General features: G+C 55.1%; 1 protein-coding gene across 1 annotated transcript; it reads left to right on the forward strand.

The window, feature by feature from the left end:
• The first annotated feature begins 2,914 nt into the window (after positions 1–2,914).
• On the forward strand, positions 2,915–6,137 carry GNAT1 (G protein subunit alpha transducin 1). Its single transcript, XM_060109121.1, has 8 exons — positions 2,915–3,020; positions 4,232–4,274; positions 4,381–4,522; positions 4,625–4,782; positions 4,868–4,996; positions 5,255–5,384; positions 5,678–5,831; positions 5,947–6,137. Exons 1-8 carry the CDS (start codon positions 2,915–2,917, stop codon positions 6,135–6,137), a joined length of 1,053 nt encoding a protein of 350 aa, XP_059965104.1.
• Positions 6,138–12,228: the final 6,091 nt, after the last annotated feature.

Below are 12,228 nucleotides of genomic sequence, written 5' to 3' on the forward strand. Positions count from 1 at the left end.
TACCGTTTTCTTACTTGTTATGGGTTTGTTCTTGTAGGTCCTTTTCTTCTCTTGTGTTTCCCACTTAGAGAAGTTCCTTTAGCATTTGTTGTAGAGCTGGTTTGGTGGTGCTGAATTCTCTTAGCTTTTGCTTGTCTGTAAATCTTTTGATTTCTCTGTCGAATCTGAATGAGATCCTTGCCAGGTAGAGTAATCTTGGTTGTAGGTTCTTCCCTTTCATCACTTTAAATATATCGTGCCACTCCCTCCTGGCTTGTAGAGTTTCTGCTGAGAAATCAGCTGTTAACCTTATGGGAGTTCCCTTGTATGTTATTTGTTGTTTTTCCCTTGCTGCTTTCAGTAATTTTTCTTTGTCTTTAATTTTTATCAATTTGATTACTATGTGTCTCGCTGTGTTTCTCCTTGGGTTTATCCTGCCTGGGACTCTGCACTTCCTGGACTTGGGTGGCTATTTCCTTTCCCATGTTAGGGAAGTTTTCGACTATAATCTCTTCAAATATTTTCTTGGGTCCTTTCTCTCTCTCTTCTCCTTCTGGGACCCCTATAATGTGAATGTTGTTGCATTTAATGTTGTCCCAGAGGTCTCTTAGGCTATCTTCATTTCTTTTCATTCTTTTTTCTTTATTCTGTTCCACAGCAGTGAATTTCACCATTCTCTCTTCCAGGTCACTTATCCGTTCTTCTGCCTCAGTTATTCTGCTATTGATTCCTTCTAGTGTATTTTTCATTTCAGTTATTGTATTGTTCATCTCTGTTTGTTTGTTCTTTAATTCTTCTAGGTGTTTGTTCTTTCATTCTTCTAGGTCTTTGTTAAACATTTCTTGCATCTTCTCGATCTTTGCCTCCATTCTTTTTTTGAGGTCCTGGATCATCTTCACTATCATTATTCTGAATTCTTTTTCTGGAAGGTTGCCTATCTCCACTTCATTTAGTTGTTTTTCTGGGGTTTTATCTTGTTCCTTCATCTGGTACAAAGTCCTCTGCCTTTTCATTTTGTCTATCTTTCTGTGAATGTGGTTTTCCTTCCACAGGCTGCAGAATTGTAGTTCTTCTGCTGTGCAAAAGCTTTTAAGTTTGATTAGGTCACCTTTGTTCATTTTTCCTTTTATTTCTATTCCTTTGGGAGACTGACCTGAGAAAATATTGGTACAATTTATGTCAGAATGTTTTGCCTATGTTCTCTTCTAGGAGTTTTATGGTGCCGTGTTTAAGTCTGTAAGCCATTTTGAGTTTATTTTTGTGTATAGTGTAAGGGTGTGTTCTAACTTCATTGATTTACATGCACCTGTCCAGCTTTCCCAACACTAGGGACAGTCTTCAATGCTTAATATCTGGGGCCCTCGCACCCCGGGTCCGCAAGAGTTGAGTCCTAAGACAGCCAGGTTTCTGGGAAGTTCAGCCAGGTGGGGGCCTTGAGAGCCCATGATTTGGGTCTTCTGATGGGAGGTGGCAAATCTCCAGAGGCTGGAACTCAACATTACATGCTCAGTTAAACCACTTCCACTCAGCAGCACGTCCTGTCCCATCTAAATCCCCACAGAGACCTCTGACCCCTAAACTGAGGCAGGCATGCCCTGGAGATACCCCTAGGCAGGTCCCAGATTACCGACAGGGGACAGAAGAGTGAGGCTCATCTGCTCCTCCCCTGGGAACACCAGACCTGCTTCAGGACTCAGTTTTCCCATCTGATAACAGGCCTGAAAAACATTCCCTGGAAGAGCCTGGCCACATCTGCAGGTCAGAGTGTTGCACCATGGGTACACCTAGACACAGGTATGTGCAAGTGCGCACACATACAGGCAGACACATGCATAAATGTACATGTACACAGGCAAGTGCACACACACATGCACGTATACATGCACTTATACATTCATGCACACCCATGCACACATTAACCCAGTTTAGCACAATAAAGTACACATACAAACACATCTGCATATGAAGAGAAATGCACAAAAGCACATCCATGCACATGCACACATGGTACACAGGCAAGCACAGACACACATATGCACTCACAAAGGCATAAAAATACAGACATAAACACGCAAGTATACACAGACAAACGTGTCATGTCATTGCCTTGCTTGGTGCCAGTAAAGTATACATGCACACACCCAGTACACGTAGCAGACCTGCACACCCACCCAAGTCCATTGGAATCATGGAGGCATGTAGAGGCCTTGACCAGGTCAGATCCAGACCTTGGTACAGGGCAAATGCAATGTCCACCTTTCCCTGTTGACTCCCTGCTGAGCATGGAACCCTGGTTCAGAGTCAACAGCCCTTCTCAACTACATCCTGCTGTGTGACCCTCTGAGCCTCCACTTCCTCATCAGTAAAATGATGTGGGTACCCATCTGCCAGGGCTGGTGTGAGCTAGGTAAGGAGCAATGTTAAGCCCAGTGCTGGGCAGGTGTCAGGTGCTCCTTGCATGCTTCTCCCTCTACTCCCTGCTGCCAGGCCTACCCCCCAATGCCCCCACCCTGGAACTTGAGGCCCTCTCCTCCCCTTTCTGAGCCTGGATCCTATGGAACATGTCTCCCTGCTCTGGAGCAGGGCTGGACTACCTCCAGGGTCTCTCCCAGAGGGTTTGGGGAGCAGCGTACAGGGGGTGCGGAGTCAGCAGTTGAGGGATTGGGGCCATGCCAGCCTGATTAGGGCGGCTGGGGGCTGAGCTGGATTCACCTGTCCTTGTCTCTGATTGGCTCTTGGGTACCAACAACCCCCAAATCCTACTAAGCAGCCCCAACAGGGCCTGTACAGGTCTGTGGACAGCCAGTTGATTGCCAGTTCTGAGGTCAGAAGGGTGTCTGGGGAGGCCAGAGGCTGGCCTGAGCCTGGCTCTGGGGATCCCCTTCATCCAGAAGAGCCAACTGACCACCCTGTTCCTTCACCTCCTGCCGGGACCATGGGGGCTGGGGCCAGCGCTGAGGAGAAGCACTCAAGGGAGCTGGAAAAGAAGCTGAAAGAAGATGCTGAGAAGGATGCTCGAACCGTGAAACTGCTGCTTCTGGGTAAGGGTGTGGGCTGCGTTGAGGCCACTGCTACTAGTCAGAGGCCCAGGGGCAGGCAGGTGGCCCTTCTGTGAAGTAGGTGTGACTTGGGAAACAGAATGAGCCTGCAACCTGGCAGGAAACAGAGTGGGAGCCCTGGCCAAGCAAGCCCTGGCCAAGCCTTGACAAGTGATGCCTTGGCTCCCTAAGGCTGGATATCCCACAGAACCCCTCTCCAGAGGGCCCAGCCTCAGGCAACCTCCCCTCCCAAGAAGTGTGTGCCAATCTCACTCTTGTAGAGATGTGTGTACAAGGCCTAGTTTTGCCCTGGCTGTGCTCCCTCATACACCAGGCTTTGGCTTGATGGGCCTGCTGGGCAGGGCTCAGAAACCAGGGGCCTCCTTGGGAGCCCCACAACAAGGCTGCTCCCTTGGGAAGGAGAAGGTCACAGTCCTCCTGAGAGTGGGCAGCCTCTAGGACCACCCAGATCCACAGACAATGACCCTCACTTTCCAGAGCTTTATTGTTGACAGACCTGCAGACAGTTAAAGGGGGTAGGGGGTACTAAGGCCCAGCCGGGAATAGGTAAAGCCATGTCCTTGGTCCCATGGGTAGTGAGGGGAGATGGGGATGATCTAGTACCCCAAGGCCACTTCCTCCCCCCAAGGGAAGAAGGAGCTGCTTTGAGAGGGCAGTGCAGGCTCTACCCAGGCTCTCCAGGGTCCAGTCAAACAGCTGGATGTGGGCAGAGGGACCAAGCCAGAGTACCCCAGGGAAGAGAGAGAGGCTAAGCCAGAAATCCCATTAACTGTGCCCAACACCCGCATGAGAACAGGCTCAGAGGGGCTGTTAGCTCTGTCCTCTCCCCCAGCAAAAGGTGCTAATTCCCTCTGAGCCTCTTGGAGACACTTCCTCCCACCACAGGTGAAAAGCAGGGGTTGACCTGGCTCAAATAATCCCATGCATGCAGTACCAGAATCTTCCACAAGGTGGAGCTCCAGGTTTCTTTATTTTTGTCCTCAGAATAATAAAACTGAAAATACCAGGCTCTTGAAGGCTCCTCAGCACAGTCTAGGTTGTCGATTCCCCTCGTCAGCCCCCTTCTGTCACTTCTGACGTTTACGTTTTGCCGCCAGGGCATCATGACCAGACTTTGAGGGTTGGGGGCAAAACAGGTGTGATAGAGGCGGCAGAGCGGTCAGCGCGTCTCTGAGGTAGGGTTTCCATTCCAGGTGCCGGTGAGTCCGGGAAGAGTACCATTGTCAAGCAGATGAAGTGAGTGCCCCTGCCCTACCCGAGGCCCCTGGGGGTGGGCACACGCACGAGGTCTGTCCTTCCCCACCTACCCAAGAGGCGCTGACCCGGCTCCCCACGGCTGCAGGATCATCCACCAGGATGGGTACTCGCTGGAAGAGTGCCTCGAGTTCATTGCCATCATATATGGCAACACGCTACAGTCCATCTTGGCCATCGTGCGCGCCATGACCACGCTCAATATCCAGTATGGAGACTCTGCGCGCCAGGTGTGCCAAGAGACGAGCTGAACAGGGCTTCTGGAGACTCGAGGTGCGAGGATGGGCCCAAGTCCATGGTCACCACCAACCACTCCCCTGCCCCACCCCCAGGACGATGCCCGGAAGCTGATGCACATGGCGGACACCATCGAGGAGGGCACGATGCCCAAGGAGATGTCAGACATCATCCAGCGGCTGTGGAAGGACTCGGGTATCCAGGCCTGTTTCGATCGCGCCTCGGAGTACCAGCTCAACGACTCTGCTGGCTAGTGAGAGCACAGGCCGGGCGCGGGGCGGGCGGGACCCTGCCACGCCCCTCCACCCAACCCTACCTACACCCCGGATCTCCCGCAGCTACCTCTCGGACCTGGAGCGCCTGGTAACCCCGGGCTACGTGCCCACTGAACAGGACGTGCTGCGCTCGCGTGTCAAGACCACTGGTATCATTGAGACGCAGTTCTCCTTCAAGGACCTCAACTTCCGGTACGACCCCGCGCCCTAGCTCTCGCTCTCCGGGGGCCTGTCCGCAAGTTCACTGCCTGAGGCCCCGTCTGATCCCAGAGGTCCCATCCCTATGAGAGACCCTGCCCCTTCTCGGACAACCCGCCCGCAGAAATGCCCGGCCCCTCCGGATGCCACTCCCATCTGGGTGCCTCCCAGCCAGCATTAGGAAACCAGGGGATGCCTGTGGGCACGTCCAGGGGACTCGATGCGCCGGCTTAGGTTCCCACGGCCCCGCAGGATGTTCGATGTGGGCGGGCAGCGCTCAGAACGCAAGAAGTGGATCCACTGCTTCGAGGGTGTGACCTGCATCATCTTCATCGCGGCGCTCAGCGCCTACGACATGGTGCTTGTGGAGGACGACGAAGTGGTGAGTGCTCCAGCAGGGCCTGAGCGTTTGAGCGGGGAGGAGGAGAGCGGAAAGCAGAGACAGCGCTGCGGGCGCGGGGAGCATCTGAGAGAGGATATTCGACCCAGAGCGGTCTGAAGGAGGAGATGAGGCAGCCTGCTGCCCTGCTCAGGGGGGCGAAAGGGGAGACGGTCTTGGAGATGTCTGGGCAGGGAGGCCCCGGAGCCCAGAGAGCAGGGGTCTGCCCGCCGGCCGCAGCCAGGTGGGGGCGGCGGCCGCAGTCCCCGGTGCCCGACAGCCTCTGCCCTCCTCAGAACCGTATGCACGAGAGCCTGCACCTATTCAACAGTATCTGCAACCACCGCTACTTCGCCACCACGTCCATCGTGCTCTTCCTCAACAAGAAGGACGTTTTCTTGGAGAAGATAAAAAAGGCGCACCTCAGCATCTGCTTTCCGGACTACAATGGTGAGAACCTCGGCCCGCCGCCAGGCGGCGTCGCAAACCCACGATCTCGGCCTGCGCTCCTCCCGCCGCGGGGAGGATTTGCTACCGGGAGTGAGAACTCCCCCTTCTCCGCCAGGGCCCAACACATATGAGGACGCGGGCAATTACATCAAGGTGCAATTCCTCGAGCTCAACATGAGACGCGACGTGAAGGAGGTCTATTCCCACATGACGTGTGCCACCGACACACAGAACGTCAAGTTTGTCTTCGACGCTGTCACCGACATTATCATCAAGGAGAACCTCAAAGACTGCGGCCTCTTCTGAGGTGGCTCCTCGCGGGCCGGGATGCTCCCCTGTCGGGCCTCTTGGTCTCAATACCCCAAGCCCCATCCCCTGCTCCCCATCCCACCTCTCGACTGCAGGCCCCTCCCCAGCTCTCCAGATCCACTCCACTGCCTGCCCTCTGGCCCCAACTTCCAGACCCTATTGCTTCCAGGCCCCACCCTGACTCCTCAGGCTCCACTCCATGGCCATAGGCCCCTCCCCTGGCTCACAAGCTCCACCCACTCAAGCTCTTTTGACCCCGCCCCAACCCCCCAGGTGTCACTGCTTCCAAGCCCACCTCCACCTGTCTCTCAGCCTAAACCCAATTATTTGGGTGCTTAGGAATGTTGACTCTGTTCCTTTTTCTCTTCACAGGTGCCTGAACTCATGGCGTTCCTGAGACCCTGTAGCCCTTGCCGCCTTGTAGCCCCAATCCGCATGACCCCTATCAGCCCCCCAGGACTCCTGGGCCCCAGCCTGTGGCCCCACCAGCCACAGATTCAAAACCCTAAGCCCTGCTAACCTTGAGGGACTTACCCTCCCCCATGGCTCCCAGGATTCCCAGGTCTCCCGGAGTCCGGTGCCCCCAGCCACCCCAGCACTGCCCTTCACGGCCTGGCTGCACTGGCCTCCAGGACCCACCACAGCCAGCCCCAGCTAGGAGCAAGCAGTATTTGGGGCAGCTACAGCTCACGGTGACTCAGCAGTACCCCACTGACCAATCTCCTGCTGCTCTCCTGCCCCAGGAGGCCCGTGATTCACCTGGTGGGTCTGGGTTCAGCAAACAGCCCTCCCTCCCAGAGTTTCATGAAGGGCAGGGGGGCAGGAAGGGAACCCTCCTCCAAGCAGGCCTGCTGCTTACCATCAGCCCATTCTAGCCTTACCACCTCCATGTGACAAGTCTGACACCCATCTGCCCAGTGGCCAGTGACTGCCCCACCCAGCAGCTTTAGGGGTCCAAAGTCCAAGCCAGCTCTGGCCTGTGAAACTCATACATAGACGAATTAGTGAGTGGGGGCAAGCCTGGGAGCTCCTGGTGCCAGGAAGAGACTCAAGCTGGACCCTTCTCCACATATCCTAACCCCTTCCCCCACAGGCTCTGCCCCCTCCATGCTTGGACGCTGTATTCATGTCCTACTCACTTACACACCCACAGTACTCCAGGCCAGTCTGTTGAGGGAGGGTACTGTTGACACCAGCTGTGGCCAATGGCTGAACTGTCCTAAGGGGTGGCTGGGAGCAGAGTCCGGCTCCCATCGATCAGCCCCAGGCAGGGGATTTGGGACAGGAAGGAGGCCCAGATTGTGCCCAGAGGGGTCTGCCTCAGGTAGGGTCATAAGCAAACCCAGGTGACCCTCTTGTCCCTGCCAGCAGCTTCTCTCATCCTTCCCATTCAGGGCCCATTCCCTGGTGGGAAAAACTGAGGTCCATGCCTGAACCATCAGTGAGAAAGGCATCCATGTCCCCACACCCCTGCTCCCTACTTCCTCATCAAACACCAAGTCCTCGCTGATGCCCGTGGGCTGGGGCCTGTGCTGTAGTCGAGGGCAAGGAGCACCTATCTAACAAGGCCAGGGCATAATTTGCACTCCCTTCAGCTAGATACACAGACTCAGCAATAAATCTTTGCATCAGGCCCCAGCTGTCCTTTCTTGGGGGGAGGGGGAGAGTGTTCATGATCATGAGTCATGCAAATTTATTAAGTGCCCAGTGCTGGGCTGGACGTGAGTGGGAAGGTGGTCCCTTCCAGGGAGAAGCACCTGACCTAACATGGCAGGGGGCACTCTTGGAGGCATGGGATCAATTTGGGGTCTTGAGAGGGGTTGAGAGGGGGAAAGGAGCCATGGGAAATGTTCACAAGGACGATGTTGGATCAAGAGGGGGTTGTGAGGTGGAAGCTCATTCTGGCAGGGACTGTAGTGTGTATAAGGCCCAGGAACATGGGCTGGTGGGCCACAGGAGTTCAGTGGAATAGGAGCAGGGAAGGGGAGACGGGGTGGGGAGACTGGACAGATGTCAAACGCCAGCCTAAGGGCCTGTGCTTCCTCCAGAAGATCATGGGTCCAGGAAGCCCTTGAAGCTAGAACATAATTGCAGGGCTGGGATTAGGGTGAGGCAAATGAGGCACTCACCTCAGGTGTTAAGATTTAAGGTGATGCCAAAAATATCAGTAACCAAGATAAATATTAATGCAATACTTTCAAAATCAAATTACTGCCAAAAAATCCATAATGAACAGAGTATCAAAATTTTAAATAAAGACAAGATCCAAGAGAGCCCTGCAGAGCCATATTGGACCCTGAAGCAAAAGGAAAAATGTCCACTCCTATATATGTTTTTATGTATTTTTAAAGGTTAATTTTTTTTTTACAGAACATTATAGTTGAAATAACATCGAACAAATTGTAAGTAGGTATATTAAAACTCACAATATTACTTTAAGATTAAATATTTTATTTATACCTAAAACAGAATTTATACTTTTATTTTCTTGGCTTTAATGGCAATAAAATCATCAATGATATTTTCCAAATCTGTTTCTGGAAAAAATAATCATTAAAAATTTTCATAAAAACATGTATATAGGGGCACATATTTTTCCTGGGAGCTGGGCATGGGGGAGGAGAGGAGTGGGGCTGGGAGGGTCCATGAGGAAGAGACTTATGTCATTACCCCGTGGAGCCAGGATCTGCAAGGAGCGGGACTCACTGACAAGGGTCTGGATCTGTGCAGTGACCAAGTGCATGTGATGCCCCCACCAAGCTGGGATTGCACAGGAGTGTTGAGGGGACTGAGTTTTCTGGACCTGTGGCCACTTGGGGGAGAGGTCCAGGAGTCAGACAGATACTTGGGGCTGGGCAGAAGGCAGCATGTGGGCAGCATCCTCAATGTCCAGGTGGAAGTGGCACTGTGAGCCTGTGCGGGGCTAGAAGGGGAGAGTGAGGGTGCCCAGGCCAGAGCATGGGGTGGAGGGGAGGGACGCTGGATGGGTTAGAGAGCCCAGGACACATGGGCAGCCACAATGGTGCTGCTTAGAGTCCTGAGGGTAGGATGAGGCTCAGGCCAGTGGTTCAGGACCTCACTGGGTGGTTTTGGGCCTGGCTGAGCTGGGCTGCTCATCCCTGCTAAGGACCCTCTGCCCAAACAATTTACTGGAGTGACGTGGGACAGGGGAGAGTGATGGTGGGATTTATGGGGAAGGGCAAGGTGGAAGACAGAAGGCTTTGAGAAGCTGGCGGTGGCAGGCTTGAGACAGAGGAAGCTGTGGGGTCTTCCACATGGTCACCTTGTCTTGGAAGGAAGGTAATGAGCTCCCCAGCCTTCCTAGGCAAGGGACAGAGAGGAGGCCAAACACCATGCAGGGGCTGGACCCCACGCTCCAGGTTCTGACCCTAGGGACTGGGATTCTGAACCAATATTCTTGGATCCCATGGACTGAGGACACTGCCTGGCCTCAAGCTGCCCTGTTCATGGCCAGCAATATGGGGGTGGGGGGTCGAGTCTCCTGGCCTGAAGCCTCCTCAGCCCCGCTTAACACACCTGTGTAATTGCACCCTAACCAGCAGGATCAATGGGTGCCTAATGCCTGATTCACAGTCCAGGGCCGAGGATCAGAGGGAGCTGGCCCAGAGTCGGCACAGTGACTACACTCTAGTCTTGTAGTCAGGGGGCATTTACTGTGGGCACCTCCAGCCTCCACCATCCCTGCCTGACCTCAACCTCAGGTGCCCCTGGGGGCCTTCCCAGCCTTCGACTCTGGCTCTGGCGGGACTAACCTGGCCCAGCCACGGAACAGAGATTAGACAGGCCTGGCGAACCGTTAATGCTGCTGACGTCAGGGCCCGGTCGGGTGGCTACTAGGTGGGGGCTTGGGCCCTCCCCACGGGCAGTAGCATGGCCCACGTGACCTGGGCGCATTAAGCCGCTTCAGTGGCCAGAGAAGCTGGGTGCCAGAGCTCAGGGGAGAGGGGGGCCCCTCTGGGACTGTGGGGGCAGGCTCCAGCCTAGAGGTCACCAGCTCTGTGGACTCAGGCCAGGGGAGAACCAGACAGGTGGGTTTGCCTATGGATGCCCTCTATACTTCCACAACCCTGCACCCCTGCTAGTGCCCAGAGAGGAGCCTCCCGGACACCAAGATGGGCAGAGTGTATTCAGGAGCTATGGGTGTGGGTCCTCAACCCTGGGGTATGGAGGTGAGAACCACCCTCTCCTGTGAGGCCCTGAAAGCCCCAACATGACTCCAGGCCAAGGGTCCCGCCCCTGCACACAGTCCTCTGCCTTTCAGTGCCAATCCCACATGCACTCAAGGTTCCCTGTGGCCAAGCTGTTCCTTCCATCCACAGTACCCTCTCTTCCCCACCCTGGCATGTGCCTTTCTTCCCCTTGGCAGAGCCAAGCCCACGGATTGCTTCTCCATCAGGCTTTTCCTGATCCACACACTCTAGCCTGGCAGGAGCTTTCCTGTCTAGAGGGCCCACACAGAGCGCTTGGAGACACTGAGCCTGGGCTGTGTGGTAGGGCGGCAAGAGCAGCCGCAGTCAGGGTAGGACGAGCTGGCTCTTCCAGGGGCTCAGGCACGGTTCTCAGAGGTGATCTTTCATTTGGGTGTTGAGGGACAAGTGAGAGTTTGCCAAGGAGGTGGGACAGGATGGGGAACCAGGAGGGCAGAGGCACAGGGAGGTGAAGGCTGGCATGTTCTTGGAACAGCCGGGCAGTGGGGGAGGTGAAGAGGCCAGCTGGGAAGAGGAGCAGGTTGGGAGGATGTCAGGCAGGCCAGCTGGGTGTGAGGCAGGTGCCTGCAGGGTGTACGAGGAATCAGTAGATACAGATGCTAGGCTCTGGGGAGGACTGGGTTGGAGGTGAAGATGGGGCCTCACTGTAAAAGAGGGTCTTGGGACACTGTGTAGATGGTGAGCCAGGGCAGGTGCTGGTGTGGTGAGAGGGGGCTGCCTAGCTGGAGGCTAAAGAGGGAGGAACAGAGCAAAGGGCTGCCAGGACCCTGGAAGGAGGATCTGAGTGATCCTGGGATCCTAAGTTCTGTCTCATATATCTGACAGTTTCTTGGGCCTGTGTCTCAGATTCTGGAGATGGGGGATTGGAGGTAGGGGACTGGGCCGAAGGTTGAGATAAAGCTCCCCCCACCTTCCACTCCAGGTGGCTGCCCCCAGCACAGCAGCTGCGTGGATAGACATTCCCTCCAGCCTCTGGGAGAAGGTGCCTGATACCTCAGAGCCCCATAATGGCTGCCAACTGTCCAGCCACCTCAGGCTGGGCTGGGAGATTTGGCAGGTGGTGGGAAAGGCCTCTGAGCTGTGTTTGCCCTGGCTGGGGCCCAGGCCTAGCATCAACAATCGGGCAGCCCCTCCCCCAGCCTGGCCACAACTGGCCTGGCCCAGGGACCCCACCTCACACCACCCTCAGGGCTCCCACAGCAGCCCAGCCCAGCTGGCCCCTGCTCCCTCCAGTCTGGGTTGAGGACCCCAACACACACATGCTGGATGACCTTGAAGCCAGGCCTGGCTCCTCAGGAACAGCCAATAGGAGCACCCAGCCCTTTGCAAATAGCTTCCGTGAGCATCCAGGATGTCTGGAGTTGGGAGGTGGGGGGCACACCTGAGACCCTGGTCAACACCTCTCCTATCTGACTCTGTCCCACAGGCAGTCCTCAAGCCCCTTCAAAGGGTGAGGGTCTTAGGGTCTCTCATGACCAAAGTAAGCTGTGATCTGGGATTACGCCAGCCCCAGATCAAGGGGGAGAGCCAGTCCCTTCCTATTTTTCAGCCATCAGCAGGGAGGGAGCTTAGATGGTTTGAGGTTTTCAAGGATTGCCACAATCCCAATGCCTTTCTCTTTAGTCCTCCCATCCCCTGGTACTCCCAGCCAAAGCTGAGTCCCCTTGGCTCACAGCTTCCCCTTAACCCACTGCCTTCAGGCCAGGGGAAAAGCCAGAGCCATTTCCTTGTGATGCAGAGGGAAACTGAGGTACGCTAGGGCTTGGCTGCGGGGGTGCTGTGAGTCAGGCGGAAGAGAATCCTGGAGTCCTGACTCCCAGCCCAGGACAGGGAAGGGGTGAGGCCTGTCCTCTGAGGGC

The sequence above is a fragment of the Mesoplodon densirostris genome, chromosome 10 (genome assembly GCF_025265405.1).
Source record: "Mesoplodon densirostris isolate mMesDen1 chromosome 10, mMesDen1 primary haplotype, whole genome shotgun sequence".
Taxonomy (NCBI): Eukaryota; Metazoa; Chordata; class Mammalia; order Artiodactyla; family Ziphiidae; genus Mesoplodon; species Mesoplodon densirostris.

Bases quoted from the DNA above. Each gene is read 5' to 3' on its own strand.
- GNAT1 (XM_060109121.1), top strand. From the start codon at position 2,915: ATGGGGGCTGGGGCCAGCGCTGAGGAGAAGCACTCAAGGGAGCTGGAA. The intron at 5,385-5,677 runs GTGAGTGCTCCA...TGCCCTCCTCAG, and splicing joins TTGTGGAGGACGACGAAGTG to AACCGTATGCACGAGAGCCT. The intron at 5,832-5,946 runs GTGAGAACCTCG...CTTCTCCGCCAG, and splicing joins CTGCTTTCCGGACTACAATG to GGCCCAACACATATGAGGAC.